A 16,216-nucleotide genomic window follows, 5' to 3' on the forward strand; every position below is an offset into this window, starting at 1 on the left:
GCGGTCGATGCCAGGATTAACCAAGCTGCAGAGGAAAGGTCCCAGGTGGAGAGCAGAGCCAGGCTGCAGCCACAAGGCTGACCCTGCTCTGCTCCACAGGCCTCAGACCCCACCAAGGAGCAAAAAGAGGAGCCCAGGCCATGGGCTGCTGAGGAGGCTCAGGCTGAGCCCTGGGAATCGCCGTGAGTATTCAGTAGCAGTGACCAGGCAATGGGACCACTGCTGGCAGTGAAGGGAAGGGACCAGACCCCCTCACCATCATCCAGGGACATCGCTTGGCTGCAGACAGCAACAGAGTTTTCCTCCCTGCTCGCATCTTTTTGTCCCTCTCCTCACCCTGAGTGCTGGCCAGATCACTCCCCAAGGACCCCTGCATGGGACGAGGTCACTCTAAGCGGTGAAGAGGTCACTCTCCCGAGACGGGGCTGCACCAGCCCAGCTAAGCAGAGCTGCTGCTGAATCAGGGCTTGCCCAGCCCCAGCCTTGAGCGATGCCCCAGTGTCCCCCCAGCCCAGCAAGCCTGGAGCCACCCAGGTGGTGCCAGGGCACGGCTGAGTCCCCACACGTGGCTTCCGAGAGAGAGAGAGAGAGAGAGAGAGAGAGAGAGAGAGAGAGTGTCTTGATTTTCAACTCCCGAGCAAATTGAGCGCTGGGGAAGGCAGACAGCAAGTGGGCAGAACCTTTGGGCTTCTCACAACGCTGCCTGTGACTCAGCCTCAGAGATGAGACCCTCCCCGGGCTCCATCAGAACCCCCCCGCTCCTCCAGCCAGCCCGACCCCAGTGCTGAACACCAGCTCCGCGCTCCAAGGCTGTGGCCCTCAGTCCTGACCACTGCTACTCCCTTCCCACATTCGCCCAAATTTGATGGCCAGAGCCCGACCACCCCGAGCCAGCAGGGAGGAGCAGCCTGAAGAGAGTCCTCGGGGATGCAGAGCAGGCACGGAGGCAGAGCTGACTCAGAGCGCTGCAGCCCGGGGCAGTGCTCGAGGCAGAGCTTCAGTGCACGCCTGGGAGGGGAAGGAAAGCAGCTGTCCCGCGAGATCGCTCCCGGGGTGGGCCCCCTTCTCCCAGCGGGGTGAAATCCCACCCCTGATCCCGGGAAGTGCTCTTGGCCCTCCTGTTGCCCTGGACACGTACTCCATCCCCGGTCCATCCCCGGTCCATCCCCCTTCCATTCCTTGTCCATCCCCGGTCCATCCCCTGTCCATCCCCGGTCCATCCCCCTTCCATTCCCTGTCCATCCCCCTTCCATTCCCTGTCCATCCCTGGTCCATCCCCTGGTCCATCCCCTGTCCATCCCCGGTCCATCCCCCCTCCATCGCCGGTCCATCCCCTGTCCATCCCCTGTCCATTCCCGGTCCATCCCCTGTCCATCCCCTGTCCATCCCCGGTCCATCCCCCCTCTATCGCCGGTCCATCCCCGGTCCATCCCCCGGTCCATTCCCGGTCCATCCCCTGTCCATCGCCGGTCCATCGCCGGTCCATCCCCGGTCCATCCCCCGGTCCATCCCCGGTCCATCCCCTGTCCATCCCCGGTCCATCCCCGGTCCATCCCCTGTCCATCCCCGGTCCATCCCCTGTCCATCCCCGGTCCATCCCTGGTCCATCCCCTGTCCATCCCCGGTCCACCCCCTGTCCATCCCCTGTCCATCCCCGGTCCATCCCCTGTCCATCCCCGGTCCATCCCCGGTCCATCCCCTGTCCATCCCCGGTCCATCCCCTGTCCATCCCCGGTCCATCCCCGGTCCATCCCCTGTCCATCCCCGGTCCATCCCCTGTCCATCCCCGGTCCATCCCCGGTCCATCCCCTGTCCATCCCCGGTCCATCCCCGGTCCATCCCCGGTCCATCCCCTGTCCATCCCCGGTCCATCCCCTGTCCATCCCCGGTCCATCCCCTGTCCATCCCCGCCCCGCCGCTCCCGGGACCCCCCGGCCCCGCCCGACCCCGCCGCGGCCGCGGAGCGCCCTCTGCCGGCCCGGCCTGGCCGCGCTTGGGGGGTCGGGGGTCCCTCTTGGGGTCCCTCTTGGGGTCCCTCCCGGGGTCCTTCCGAGCCCCCCGCGCCCGGCGGCCCCGCGGCTCCGGCCCGTAGCGGCTTCCGCGCAGGGTGCCACGGCCCCGCGAGTGCTGCCCGACCCTTTACTGCAGGGGCTGAGGGAAAGGGGCCATTTCGGGGGTCTCTGCAGTCACCCCCACGCTGGAGACCGAGTCCAGCTCCGCGGCCAGACCCGCCAGGACACCCCACAGCTCCCACATCGGCTCCCGCAGGCACCAAGGCAGCAGCTTCTCAGGGGTAAGACTCAAACTCCTGCCTGCTGGTACCAGCATCCAGGTCCTGCCCAAAGAGCCCCCCACAGCACTCAAAGCTTCTTTTCCCGCCTCCTTCCTCTTTTCCAGCCTTTCCAAGCTGCTTGGCTGGAGCATCTTCCTCCCTCCATCTGCTTCAGGGCTCGGGCCAAGTCCAGGGCTGCTCCTGGTTCCACCCAACACCCTGCCAGTGCTGCCCTGCTCCTTGGTGCATGTCCATCACGCCACTCACCTGCCCAGGTGCATCCCATCCCGCACAGCTCCACACACCGACCCCCACAGCTACAGCATTCCTGGTTCTGCTCACGGGGCAGCATTAGGCTTTAACCACACGGTCCTGGCAGTGTGGTTTTAGTAACACTGATGAGCTTATCCAGTCCTTGGTGCTCAGTGGCCACTTGCCCCAGCACTGCCCGTGCCATCCGCACGCCGTAGGGAGCCGCAGGGTTGCCCATGGGGTGCTCAGCACGTCAGTTTTTCCAAAGGCAGGAAACAGGCTGGGCCACCAAGCAGGACAGTTCCACTGGCAAGAGATTTCCCTGGGCTCGTGTTCTCTGTTTTCAGCCCCTTCATCAGTCTTCACAGAGCTAATTGGTGGACAAGTGCAGGATGGACAGTGTCAGCCCCAGCACGCCTTTGCAGGGACAGGGCTGACAGCTCGTGGTGCCCTCGCAGCTCACTGCCTGTTCTCAGGAGTGTTTCCAAGGATGCAGGATTGGTGCTGCCAGCATGGAGCCGGTGCTGCAGAGGATGCTGAGCAGAGATATGGTGGGCCCAGAGCAGCCACAGCCCCTTGGGCACATCCGTGCACAGAACCAGTGCCTGGGGTGTTGTTAGTGCAAAATCAGCCCTTTTAGCTGGAGCTCGCAGCGTCCCCAGGCAGTCTGGCCAAAGGTGATGTTCTTTATCTGTGCCTCGTGCTCCTCAGATACCAATATCAAAATGTGCCTTGAAACACTCCTGACATCAAATATTCCTCAGAGATTAGCGTGGTGCTTCCTTCTCGCTTGTCTCTTCCCTCCCAGTGGAGCAGATGAACATGATACGTTATCAGGACCTTCCCCTCACTGTTAGCAGCGGCACAGGGACTTGGTGACCCACCCCAGAACAACACGCTGAATATTCAGGACTTTCCATGAGCTTGGCAAGCAATAACATCTTTATCATGAGCCCTTTAAACCCTCGGTGTTGCCAGGAGCCTCTGTCCTCGCTGAAGGACAGTATCAGACCCAGGGCAGCAAATGCTGATAAAAAATAGTTCCTTGAGTAAACATCAGCATCAGGCTGGGAGAGGAGGGTACTGGGCTGGCAGAGAGGCCCACTGAGCTGAGGGACTGGAGTGCTGGGGTGCCGTTAGTCCAGCACCCACTCCACGCCCTCCGTTAGCAGGAGACTCGGCTCAGGGCTTGGATCTCAGGGCTGGGGGCTCAGGGCAGGATCCATCCCGGCATTTCCACTATCTGCAAACACCTAAGGCTGTGCTCCCAGCTGGTGTCAGCCGTGAGGCCCCTGTTGGGATCACCTGGACCTCTCGCAGTGCCCTTGCAGGATTATCCCATGTCACACCGGGGAAATACCCACACTGGAAGAGACACCAATGCACCCTGACGAATCAGTCCAGATGGGAATACTCGAGATGCTCAGGACTACAGAGAGGCTGTCATTCCATCCAGGAAGAATAAACCCATGTGCCTGAGACTCGTCTACCCAGCTCAGCCTTGGGGAGAAACACCAAGGAATGACCCCAGACAGGGTTAGGAAATCCAGGTGGAAATGGCTCTGCTGGGTGAGGAGAGGGTGGCAGGCAATTAGGAAGCAAAGAACCAAGGAATAAATCTGCAACCTGAGCAGAGGCAGATTAGCAAAGACATAAAGGTTGTGAGTTCAGAGCCCAGGGAACTAAGGCAGCCTCTGTTACATAGCTCTACAAAAGCCTTAAACTCAGTTTTGCTGAGAAATGAGTCGTCAGCAATGACTAAACCCCAGACAAACCATAAACCAGCAGATACTGATACAATGGGAAGCTGATACAGCAAAGCTCAGCAGTGCACGAGCAGATGAGAATCACCTGTGGTGAGCAGCAGAGCCCAGGCAGTGAGAGCTGAGCTGATGGGACACAGCGGGTTCAGACCTGGACTCACCCTCAGGAACAGCTCTGGGGGTTGGTGCATGGTCAGGATCCAAGGAGGAGCCTCCTTCTCCAGTGAGCAGCTCAACAAAGCCACACTGGAAAACCCTGGGTAAATCCAAGCTCATCCCTGAGCCTCTGAGCCCCCATCACAAGGCGGACAAGCAGCCCTGGGGCGTGAGTTGCCTTCTAAGGCTGAACTGTTGACCACAGAGCAGGGCACTGAGAGCCAGGAGTGGGGAAAGGACACCACAAGAGGGATGGGGGGCTGTGGAGGCAGTTCCCAGCCTCCTGCCACAGCAGCAATCCTCCCTGTTCACACACACCAAAACAGCACCACCACCGCTGAGGGAAGAGGCAGATTTGGCATTTGACCCAGAAGGAACTTTAAGAGAATCTACTGCAGAAAGACAAACAAGAGACACTTTTTCTGATACCAAACTCTGGCTGAAGTCACACACCTGATCAGCAACTGCAAGATTAGATAAGGACCGAACTTAGTCCCATCCTGCATGTATTTATGTGAGCTCTCCAGACACCTGGGCTATTCCACTTCAAGGGCATGAAGATGCTCCTGTCACTGGGGCTCCTCTTTGCTGCCCTCTCCTTAGGAAGATGCATCCCCCTGCAGCAGGAGCCCAACCGCAGCAAACTCCTCCTGGTGTCCTTTGACGGCTTTCGGTGGAACTACGACCAGGACGTGGACACCCCCAACCTCGACACGATGGCTGCAGACGGGGTGAAGGCCAAGTACATGACTCCTGCCTTCATCACCCTCACCAGCCCGTGCCACTTCACGCTGCTGACCGGTGAGTGTCCCGGCCACGGGCCGCTGGAGCTGCACGGGGGCTGGGGAAGGGCAAAGTCAAGGCTTATGGGTCAGTGAAAGACACGAGGTCAGGAGACATCCAGACCCAGCAGCACACGGAGCTTTAGAGTAGAGACAAGGCAAGAGCTGCAGAAATGGTAGATTTAAACTAGACACAAGGAAATTCTTCCCTGTAGGGTGGTGAGGCACAGATTTCCTAGAGAAGCTGTGGCTGCCCCATCCCTGAAAATGTCCAAGGCCAGGCTGGATGGGGCTTGGAGTCAGCCTGGTATGGTGGAAGGTGTCCCATGGTAGAGAGGTGGAATGGGACGGTTTTTAAGGTCCCTCCCAGCTCAAACCATTCTGGGATTCCATGAACAGAACCTGTATTTATCAAAGGTAAATAGCAACCTGATAGCCTCCTTTGATAAGATAAATTATTTTTTAAACAAGGGAGATGTTCTAAATTTAATCCTTCTGGACTTCAGTAGTGCATTTGATACAGTGCTACATGGGAAATCATTAGTTAAGATGGAGAAGATAAAGATTAGAACAAAATCTGTAATGCGGGGAAGTGAGAGGCTACGGGAAGAAGACAGAGTGGATGCTGAGAGAAGACTGTCAAGCTGGAGGAAGGGCACCAGGGGAATTCCTGAAGAATCGATTTTGGAGCTAATCTTATTTAAGATTTTAATTAATAACCTTGGCATGAAAGAGTGGAGCATGCTAATGAAATCTGCTGATGGGCAAAAGCAGGGAGGCAGCGTCAATACGAGGGAGGATGGGGATATCACACAGAAGGGACTGCTCACTCTTCAGGACCAGAATAATAAAAATAGCACAAAATGTAAGAGTCAAAATGCATCTCTCCCTTCTAACGGAAACTTCTGCTCACTGACCTCGCAGATTGCGAGCGACATCGAAAGCTGAACACCTCGTGATGAGATAAACACGAGATTAACGGGAACCCGCCCGGGTTTATGGGCCCCTGCAGGGACCGGCCTGCAACTGCCGGTGGCACCAGTGCCTGGCTGGGTCCAGGCGAGACCCAGCAGACACCAACTAACCCACAGCAGCGTTCCCCCAGCATCTCCCTCCCCGCCCCGGGACCCCACCTGGTGGAGGGCAAGGGTAGGAAGGGGCAAAGAGGAAAGGGAGGCCAAAGGTCCCCTCTGCCCAAAGGCAGCCCATCAGCCAGTGTGGGAGCGAGACCCTCCCAGCACAGCCTGGCTCACCCCCTCCTCTCACCTCTCCCACAGGACGATACCTGGAGAACCACGGGGTGATCCATAACATGTGGTTCGACACCAAAACAGGTGTGAAACTGCCCTACTACACCACACAAGGCATAAGCAGCTGGTGGGACAACGGCAGCCTCCCCATCTGGATCACTGCCCAGAGACAGGCAAGTGCAGCACCTCCTCGCACGCACAGACCCTGCACAGACCCATCCAAGCTGCCATCCTCCAGGAAAAGCTACAGGCAAGCCACGATCCCTAGTGGCCATGAGTTCCCAGCCTCCCTATGAACGTCAGGCTAATTAGACCAGCAAAAAACTGAAATCCCCAGACACTGGCAGGAATAATTATGATCGTTCTACTAAAAATAGCAAAAAATAATAGATGCATTTCAGCTTTATTAAGACATTAATAAAGCAGGTTATCCTGTTCCTGTTTAAAGAAGCCTCAGCCAGTTCCTCAGGGAACATCCTGAGCCTGGGAGTTCCATACACCCCGAGGCACATCCAGGGCAGTTGGGTGGCAGCGTTAGGGGCCAGCTCCCTCTTCCCCGGGAACTGCAGCAAGTCCAGCAGGCTCTGAATCTGGCTTTGAAGCAGGACATGAAACCCAGCCCAAGACCTTTGCCCACATTTACCCACCAAATTGGCTCCTCTGACTTCAATACAACATGCCTTAATGTCTTGATGGTCAAAAGCCAGAGGGTCCATGCGAGGTGCAAATGAGGCACTGGTTCCAAAGTTTCAACTGGTGTTAAAACACAGTGAAGAACCAGGTGCAAGGGCAGTGCTTTCAATTAATCACTTTTAATTGGCAATGAGCAAGAAAACCTTATTAGAGGCAGAGGTAGATATTTGGGACTGAATGAACTGATAGTGTTAGGAGGTGGCTGCACTGACAGATGGAAGGACGCTGCCGGGAGAGTTCGGGTGAGTTTATGGAATGCCTCCACTCGCAGGGTTTGAAGACAGGCTCTATCCACTTCCCTGGAACAAAAGCAAAGTACCAAGGGGAAGAAGTGCACAGGAAGTTGGTGGAACCTGCATTGTTCAACTACAGCAACGAAACGAACTGGAGGCAGAGCATCGACACCGTCATGGAATGGTTCACAGTGGAGAACCTCGACTTCATCACGCTCTACTTCGGGGAGCCAGACTCCTCAGGACACAAGTTTGGCCCTGAATCCACACAGAGGAAGGACATGATCAAGCAGGTGGACAGAACCGTCGGTTACTTGAGGCAGCGCATCCGGGAAAGCGGCCTGGAATCAAACCTCAACCTCATCATCACATCTGACCACGGCATGGAGACCGTCATAAAAGAAGACGAGATTCACATCGGGAACATGACCAACTTCACATTTAAAGACCTCGACTTCGAACTCTTAGATTATGGACCAAATGGACTCCTGGTGCCCAAAGAAGGGAAATTAGAGCACGTGTACTCAGTCCTGAAAAATGCCCATCCAAAACTGCACGTTTACAAGAAAGAAGAGTTTCCAAAGAGATTTCACTATGCCAACCATTCCCGGATCACCCCACTTCTGCTGTACAGCGATCCAGGCTACGTGATCCACGGGGTAAGATGTATGCACAGGCATATCCTACTGTCCTTTGGGATGTGCCTCTCACTCCTCTCCCTCTCACAGCACCCCAGCACCCACCCAGCTTTAGGCCTTTGTGCCAGCTGGTCTCCCTACACACAGACAGAAATTCCAGCTCTTTGTGTAAAGACCTCCTCTGTTGTTGAGAAGTCCAGAAACCCTGGAGTAGGACTTGCATGAATACAGATATCCACTGCAGGACCCTCTCCTAGCCTGACTTAAGGGAAGGCCCAGCATCAAGGCCAGCAGGCAGCTTGCCATTGGAAGCACCTCAGGACAAAAAAATGTGGAGGGAACTTGCAGGATGCAGTTGCTTGAGAGTAGTGCCTGGGGGCACCGCCAGCTTCTGCAGAGTTTAACACTAACAGATCAACTTCCAAAACTGAAAGGAACCAACCAGACCATCAAACCCTGCAGCTGCAGAATGTGGTGCATGAGGTGGGAGAGGTGGGGGCATGTGGGGGGCAGAGGGGTTGGGATGCTCACATCCTCACTCTCCCCCACAGAGGTACAAGGTCCAGTTCAATAAAGGGGAACACGGTTTCGACAATGAGGCCATGAACATGAAAACCATCTTCCGTGCCGTGGGACCAGCCTTCAAGAAGGAGCTGGTGGTGGAGCCCTTTGAAAGTGTTAATGTCTACGCCCTCCTCTGCGAGCTGCTGGGCATCACCCCCGAACCCCACGACGGCTCTCTGGAGGTTACCAAGCCCATGCTGCATGAATCGGACGACACTGGGAACAATGGTGAGCAGCGGGAGAGATGGTGGGCAGCGGGAATGGTGGTGGGCACCAGCGGTGACAGTGGGCGCTAGGAACAGCAACAGACACCAGAACTGGCAATGGGCACCGGGAGCACACCGGGATGGGCACCGGGAACGGCACCGGAAACGCACCGGGAGCGGCACCGGGAGCGCACCGGGAGCGGCACCGGGAGCGGCACCGGGAGCGGCACCGGGAGCGCACCGGGAGCGGCACCGAGAGCGCACCGGGAGCGGCACCGGGAGCGGCACCGGGAGGGGCACCGGGAGGGGCACCGGGAGCGGCACCGGGAGCGGCACCGGGAGCGCCACCGGGAGCGCCACCGGGAGCGGCACCGGGAGCGCACCGGGAGCGGCACCGAGAGCGCACCGGGAGCGGCACCGGGAGCGGCACCGGGAGCGGCACCGGGAGGGGCACCGGGAGCGGCACCGGGAGCGGCACCGAGAGCGCACCGGGAGCGGCACCGAGAGCGCACCGGGAGCGGCACCGGGAGCGCACCGGGAGCGGCACCGGGAGCGCCACCGGGAGCGCCACCGGGAGCGCGCCGCTCCGCTCCGCCGGGATTCCCGCGGGAACAGCGCCACCTGGCGGCGGCTCCGGGGCACCGGCCCGTGCCCCCCCACCCCCTCCGCCGCTCGGGCCCCCGCGCTCGGTGACCGGGCAGAGGTCACCGTGTCCCCGGGGGCGGAGCTGCTCCCCGGCCGGGTGGGGGGAGCAGAACGGGTGGCAGGAGGTGGCAGTGACCCGTCCCACGGCCCAGCGGCGGGAGCTGCCCCGGGGCAGGGCTGGCACTCACCCTCCTCTCGGCACGGCAGGTTCGGATTCTCCTCTCCATCCCGCCATGAAGCTGCCGCTGATGCTGGGACTCGCTCTCGTTCTGGGATGCTGGGGAGGAGTTTTCTAACCCCCACCAGGTAACTGACCCCAAGGACCCCCGGAAGGACTCTTACCCAGGCAAACACGTGCCCCGTTTGGGAGTGGTCTCCCCGGGTTTCGTCTGTCCGTGGAGCCCCCTGAGGCCACTCCCTGCGGGGCACAGCAGGGGCTTCACACCTCAGGCAGGGCTCTGTGTTCTTCCTGCCCCGGGTCAGCATTGACAGCACCCAGGGCATGCGCTGGGCTGAAGAGAAGGGGTGGGCACCCTCTTGGACCCTGCCACTGCCCCCGTCCTGTCCCCTCTGTCCTCTGTGTGCAGCCAGGTCTGGACCGTGGCATGAGCAACCACGAAGGGTGAATCCTTCACTGTTCGTGGCTCTGCACGTGCCTGTGTGTGGCTGCACGACCAGAGTTTGTCACTTGCTTTCACAGTGCAAATTTGTCCAGAGAACCACCAGAACAAGTAACTCCCAATCTGATTCCCTGGCACTTCCAGCACGGCGCGCCTCCAGCCAATACCTACAGGCTGCAGAGACCTGAAACGAGCACCAGCAGCGCTGTGCTCTCCTGTTCTGGCAGCCCCCAAGCTCCAGGCAACTCTACCAGAACACGTGGCAAGATGGGAAAGGACATGGCTCACAAAGACAACCAGTCCCAGGCTCAGGGAATTGGACAGAATTCCCAAAACCTCTCTAAATTACTGACCCGCGCTCCTCCGGCATGACTGAGTCCCCGGGGGAGACGCCTCTCCCAGGCTTTGGGGTGAGGCCAGGATGCAGCGCTGTGGAAGGCGGCACTGAGGCACAGCCTGACCCTGACACGGTCACCCCACGTTTGCATCACCGCAGCTGCGGGAGGCAGAACAGCTCCAAGGTGGCTTTGGAGCAGAGGCAGCTGATACATGCTGAGTATCTAAACTAATTAAAACGGTGTCCAGAGTGTGCTGGGAGCCTCCCCTGAAAGCCTCACTCACGCTCAGCCTGGACCTGCGGAGGAGACAGGGAGGCCCCATTCGTCTCTGCTGGCCACAGAGCAGGGCTGGCCATGGCACCCCCAGCCCGGAAGCCTCGGCAGCATCCCAAAGTCAATCAGCACTTCCAACTCCTGCCCCAAGAGCCCCGGGTGCCCTCAGCACCAGCCTGTGCTTTTGGCTGTGGACAGAACTGGGAAATGCCACCTATGCACCCCTGAGCAGCAAATCTGCAGCCAGGATGGGCCTGGCTGCGCTGCTCCATGGCAGAACTGCTGAGACCCGCCCCAACTGCAGCCGAGTCAGCTCCTGGGAGCTCTGGGAGGGGAGTTGGTGTATTTTGGAGAGACAGGGAATGTGGCAGTGCCAGGGCCAGGACCCCCCAGCTTACAGCAAACTCCCAGCCCTGCAGTTCCTGAGCCGGGGCTGGCAGAGCCTGGGCCGATTGTGCCAGGCTCCCGGGACCTCTCCACAGCAGAGCTGAGGCAAAAGCCCCTGTACAAATCCAAACCTCCCTCTGCAGGAAGCAGCGCAGGGTCCCTCAGCCAGGCTGGGGCTTAGGGGACAGGGAGCAAGACACCCCCCATCCAGCAGCCCCCATTCCGGCCCCTCCAGGGGGGCATTCCAGCACCCCCAGACCCCTCCCAGATGCTGTGGTGCCTTTCCCCAACCCTGTGCCTCATCTCAGGGGCTCGATAAACATCTGTTGCCATAGAGACTCGCTCACTGCATCGGCTTCACCCAAGGAGATGAAACAAGAGCCGCACCCTCAGAAAAACAGGAAGAAAATGTTTGGCTTGAAACTGTGCTGGGGTGGGGGTCAGGGCGGCAGCAGGAGCAGGGAGGCTCTGAAAGGGGAGCATGGCCAGCGCTGTGCACGCCATTGAAATTGGTATTAATGGTAGGAGTGCACAGAAACCCTCCCAGTTATCCTGCTGCTGACCTTGGGAGTTCCCATGCAGGTCAGCACAGCCATGCACATTCTACGGGCAGAGGCAGCCAGCTCTGTTGGGAAGTTGCTATCCTGGAGATCCTGGCAGAGCCTGCAGAGCTCAGAACCCACTGGAACCAGGCTCTGAGTGTCCTCATGCCCAGGGTGCCCAGCAGGTACAGAGCAGGATCACAAACCCATGGAATGGTTTAGGTTGGAAGGGACCTTAAAGCCCATTCTCATTCCACCCCCTGCCATGGGCAGGGACACCTTCCACTTATGGACACCTTCCACTTATCCCAGGTTGCTCCAAACCCTGTCCAGCCTGGCCTTGGATGCTTCAGGGATGGGGCAACCACAGCTTCCCTGGGCACCTGGGCCAGGGCCTCCCCACCCTCACAGACGAGAATTTCCTCCTAACATTTAACCTGAATCTCTCCTCTCTGAAGTTTAAAACCACTTCCCTGTCCTATCACTCTCTGCCCATTTAAAACGTCCCTCTCCCTCTTTTTTATAAGCCTCTAAGTGCTGAGAAGCTGCGGTGCTCAGAGGGCTGGTCCCAGTCTGGTTCCCAGACTCACACAGGGAACATGGAGTTTGTAGTGACCAACCTCCTGACACAAATCCTCATCTGAGAGCTGATTTTTCCTCAACTGGGAACAGGAATTGAGTTCCTGACTCAACCAGCAGCATTTGGGTGAGACAGAGCTCTGCCAGAAAAATCCATGGTGAGGAAGGGACCATCCTGGAGAAAGGTTGAACCCTGACATATCCCTGCAGGAAGGTTTCCATTGCCCTTCAGTCACAGGGTTTGCCATGAGACGCACCGAGGTGCGGCTGTTTTCACTCGGGGCAGCCGAATGCAACGCGCTGGACACGGTGTTGATCCAGCTGCACTTCCAGCACGGATCATCCTCCGAGCCCGGTGCTTCTGGGCACGGGGGAGCTGGGGGATCCCCCTCGCTGGCCCAAGACCCGCTCCTGTTGCTCCGTCCCGCCGCCCCCCGCCCCAGCGGTGTCCCCAGCGGCGCTGTGCCGGTGCAGTACCGGCAGCCGGCGGCCGAGGGCTCCCGAGCAGCGCCCCGAGCTCCCGGCGCGGGCGGGGGAAGCAGCTCACGGTAAAACCCCGGCCCGGAGCATCTCCCCAAACCCGCGGCCACCAGCCCCTCGCCCAGCGCCGGCCGCTGCCCCGGGGCCATCAGTGCCCCGGTGGCTCCCGCGGGGAGGGATCTGCTCCTCGGTCCTGAGGGAACCACCCCCGGCTGCCGCCGGGCCCGGGGCACTCCCCAGCACCCACTGCGGCTCTGGCTGCACCACAACGCGCAGGGATGCTCCAAGGGATGCTCCAAGGGATGCTCCAAGGGATGCACGTCACACACCGAAATCTCACGATCCCCTCGTGCCCCTGACAACGTGCCCCGGGCTGATGGATGCTTCGATGTCCCAGGCCAGACAGATGAGACGGATCCTTCCCGCAGTGGGTGCGAGTTTTAACCCCACAGACACACAGAACCTAAAGCGGCTCCTGCTCCCTGCTCCCCAGCCCAGGAGCCATCTCTAGCCCGGCCTCTTCCAAGGAAAACCCAAAACTGTCAAATTTTGCATGTCCTTTGAGCCTTTCCCAGCCCTTCCCGTTGCTCCTCATACCTTGTGCATTGGCAGTGCACGGCATTTTCACCAAACATTTCCCAATGACAAAGGCCAAAGCCCAGCCCGGCCTTGCCCGGACACAGTCGCTGCCTGATCCCTGCGTCTCCTCCCACCCTCCCATCCCCACGTAATTCATTCCCCACCGCCCCCCTCCTCGGGCTGGGGGTCACGCAGCAGGGAGAGCCCCGCTGTGTATTGCATCCCAATTTGCCATGCATTTCCACACCATTTGCTTCCTTTTCTTTTTCCTGCACTGGGAAGCTGCTCGCTGCCCAGGGGTCCCAACCACTCCGGGATGGGAACATAACAACAAACATACAAGGACACGTATTTATTTATGGCACATGGTGTGTGGGGACACTGCTGCCTCACAAAATGCCTGGTCTGGGGATGGCACGTGCCCCTATGGCTCCCGCACACGGCCACAGGACCCAGACCCGATGTGGTCCCCGGCCACCCCATCCTGGAAGCTGCACAGCTCCATAGCCGGCTGCAGTACCCAAATGATATGCAGATCTCTGTGCTGCTGACACAGATTGGCTCTGATTGGCTGATGCCTTGGGAAAAACAGCCACCATTTGCCCACAACAAACATGGCCACCATGGCCCAGCTGTTCCCTGGGCTGGCCCCAGCCTCACCCTCTGAAGTCAGGGACATCACACCCCTCCTCAGGCACCCCCGTCACCTCTGGCATGGGGGTCCCACGGAGCTGGAGGGAATGCACCTGCTCTGGGGGGGGTTCAGCACCAAAACAGAGGCCAGGGGCCCTGTGGGAACACCCACGGCCTTGATCCCAACCCTGGACCTTGACCCCCACCCTGGACCTACCGGGCCAGGGCTCCACAAGCCCCCAGAAAGCAGCCACGTCCTTCACTCGGCCTGACAGGATGGGCAGAAAGCACAGAGCCCACAGCAGCCCAGGGGTGCCCAGAACTAGCTCCCAGTAAACCCCTGGGTATAGAATACAGATTTCCAGTCCAGGGAGCAGCACAGCCCCTTCCCCCTCAACAGGCAAAGGGGACTCAGTTCCCTGTCCCTTCCTCCGACACCAAACCCCCACTTCAGCCTGACAGCCCCTGCTACAGACGTAACACAGGATGCACGGCATTCCTGGGATGCCTGGCGTACTTGGGAAAAGCTACAAAATCATGTTCCATCAGATTAGTTCAGGGGTCTGACTCTCATTTTTAAAATGACAACAGTTTTCGTGGTGATTGGTGAATTTATTGGCCCCGCTGTCACTTTGCTCAGCAGGAACACGGGGCCAAGCTGTTCACTGCATATTCCTGAGTTTCTCCAGAAAGGTGAAGTCCCTGTCGGGGATGGGAAACACTGAATTTATCAAAAAGGCACTCGCAGGTGGAGCCACAGCTTTGGAAGCAGTGGGGGGCATCTCGTCCTGCCCCAGTCAGCAGCCCCAGCTGGTGCAGCCCCTGCGGCGGCTCCGGCCAGCAATGCCCAGGGAAGCTCCATGGCTGGGATGGTCTCCTCTGGCTGACCAAGTGGAAACAGGACATCCCAGAAGCCCTGGGGATACCCCACTCTGCCAGAGGTAAAAAGCATGGAGCCCACGGCAGCCCAGGGACTGCCCAGGATCAGTTTTTAGTAAACCCCTGGGAGGAAAAAGGAGATTTCCAGCCCAGAGAGCAGCACAGTCCTTTTCACCCTCAGCAGGAACAGGACACGTGGCATGGGGGCTGAGCAGCATTAGAGATCATTCAGAGACCCCACAAGGGACCAGGGACAATGCTGATGGCACAGCCCCACAAACGCTGTGGTCCCTAAAGAGGCACGAATGTCATAGGCTGCTCCCACTTCTGACCCCCAGTCCCTCGCCAGCTCAGCAGGCAGCGGATGGAGCCTCTCCACTCACACGGCCTTCCCTTCCCGGCCCCGGCAAGGGAGAGAACAGCGACCCTAGCCCTGCATCCTCGTGGGGAGCACAGGAACAGCAGCACTGAGGGGCAGCAGGGAGAGGAGCTCACCCAGCATCACCCGAATCAGGGCTCATTCCCGGCAGGGGTCATCTCTCAGAGCCGCATCCCTGCAGCCAGGAGGGCCCCACCGGCTCCTCATGCCCTGGGCTGCACCCACGCCACGGTGATGCCGGGCTGTCTGTGCACGGCTCAGGCACACAGGAATGGGAGGTCACACCGGGCTTTTTCTAAAATCTAAGAGGTGTCGCACACAAAGAGCCGAGCTGGCAGAAGGTAAATGAACTCAAACAAAAAGTGCGGCGCTGTGTTACAATTCTGTGTCACCTTCGGCTAAAAAAATGCTCCTACAGCTCTTCTCGTCAGCGAACGGCGGCGGTAATTGTCAAAGAAAACAATGAAAGGTGACAGCGCCCGGCCCAGGACAACCCCCTGGCATCGACCCAGCACCCCAGGCACGTCCACATCCCGCAGAGCCCGAGTCAGTCCGGTTTCTCATTCCCTCATACAGAGGGTCCCCGTGGTGACATTCCCCCGCAGCGGGGACAGCGCAACGCACCCGCTGCAGCTCCAAATGCTTTTCTAAACCCAGCATCACGAAACCCGGCATCGCTAAACCCGGCATCGCTAAACCCGGCATCGCTTACCGGAGACGGCAGTGCCCGGGGTGCGGGCGAGGCCCCACGCAGGACACCCCATGGCCCGTCCGGCTCCTGCTCAGTCCCTGCGCGCCGCGGGCACCCAGGCGCCGGGGCGACGGCAATTCATATCCCTGCGGCTCCCGCACGGTTAACGGCAGGCTCCGGGCCCGCGGAGGAAAACTCCCTGAGGTGCTGACTCATCTTCTTCCATGCCTGTAAAGCACCATATTTCATCCTTCCACGCCCACAGCGCACAACCGCCGTGCAGCAGCTCCTCACGCAGCCCTGCACGCCTCGGTGCGTGCGGTGCCGGCGCGGTCGGTGCCGCCGCACCCCCGGTAGTGCGGCTCGGGAGAGATCGTGGGCC

The 16,216-nt window shown here is 59.3% G+C and overlaps 2 protein-coding genes across 11 annotated transcripts in view; one reads left to right on the forward strand and one right to left on the reverse strand.

Moving 5' to 3' along the window:
* Nucleotides 1–16,216, reverse strand: part of RBFOX3 (RNA binding fox-1 homolog 3) — a 140,515-nt gene that overhangs the window by 123,470 nt on the left and 829 nt on the right. For 3 of the 10 annotated variants that reach the window (XM_048323816.1, XM_048323814.1, XM_048323815.1), the window contains exon 1: nt 15,856–16,116. The exons of 1 other annotated variant lie outside the window; for it this stretch is intronic. The gene's annotated coding sequence lies outside the window, so the exon portion shown is untranslated. Of the gene's footprint in view, nt 1–15,855; nt 16,125–16,216 lie in introns of those variants that run through there. 6 more of the 10 variants (XM_048323811.1, XM_048323800.1, XM_048323808.1 and 3 more) reach the window with 4 other exon arrangements.
* ENPP7 (ectonucleotide pyrophosphatase/phosphodiesterase 7) lies at nt 4,998–10,672 on the forward strand. Its single transcript, XM_048323819.1, has 6 exons — nt 4,998–5,244; nt 6,503–6,648; nt 7,440–8,060; nt 8,591–8,804; nt 9,662–9,760; nt 10,155–10,672. The coding sequence occupies exons 1-5, from the start codon at nt 4,998–5,000 to the stop codon at nt 9,748–9,750; spliced, it is 1,317 nt and encodes a 438-aa protein (XP_048179776.1). The 3' UTR covers nt 9,751–9,760; nt 10,155–10,672.

The sequence above is a fragment of the Corvus hawaiiensis genome, chromosome 19 (genome assembly GCF_020740725.1).
Source record: "Corvus hawaiiensis isolate bCorHaw1 chromosome 19, bCorHaw1.pri.cur, whole genome shotgun sequence".
Lineage (NCBI taxonomy): Eukaryota > Metazoa > Chordata > Aves > Passeriformes > Corvidae > Corvus > Corvus hawaiiensis.

What these genes read in the sequence shown, in the direction of transcription:
- ENPP7 (XM_048323819.1), top strand. Translation starts at nt 4,998, where the DNA reads ATGAAGATGCTCCTGTCACTGGGGCTCCTCTTTGCTGCCCTCTCCTTA. An exon ending in CAGGCTACGTGATCCACGGG is followed by an intron (nt 8,061 to 8,590) that starts GTAAGATGTATG and finishes TCTCCCCCACAG; the next exon opens with AGGTACAAGGTCCAGTTCAA. An exon ending in GGTTACCAAGCCCATGCTGC is followed by an intron (nt 8,805 to 9,661) that starts ATGAATCGGACG and finishes TCGGCACGGCAG; the next exon opens with GTTCGGATTCTCCTCTCCAT.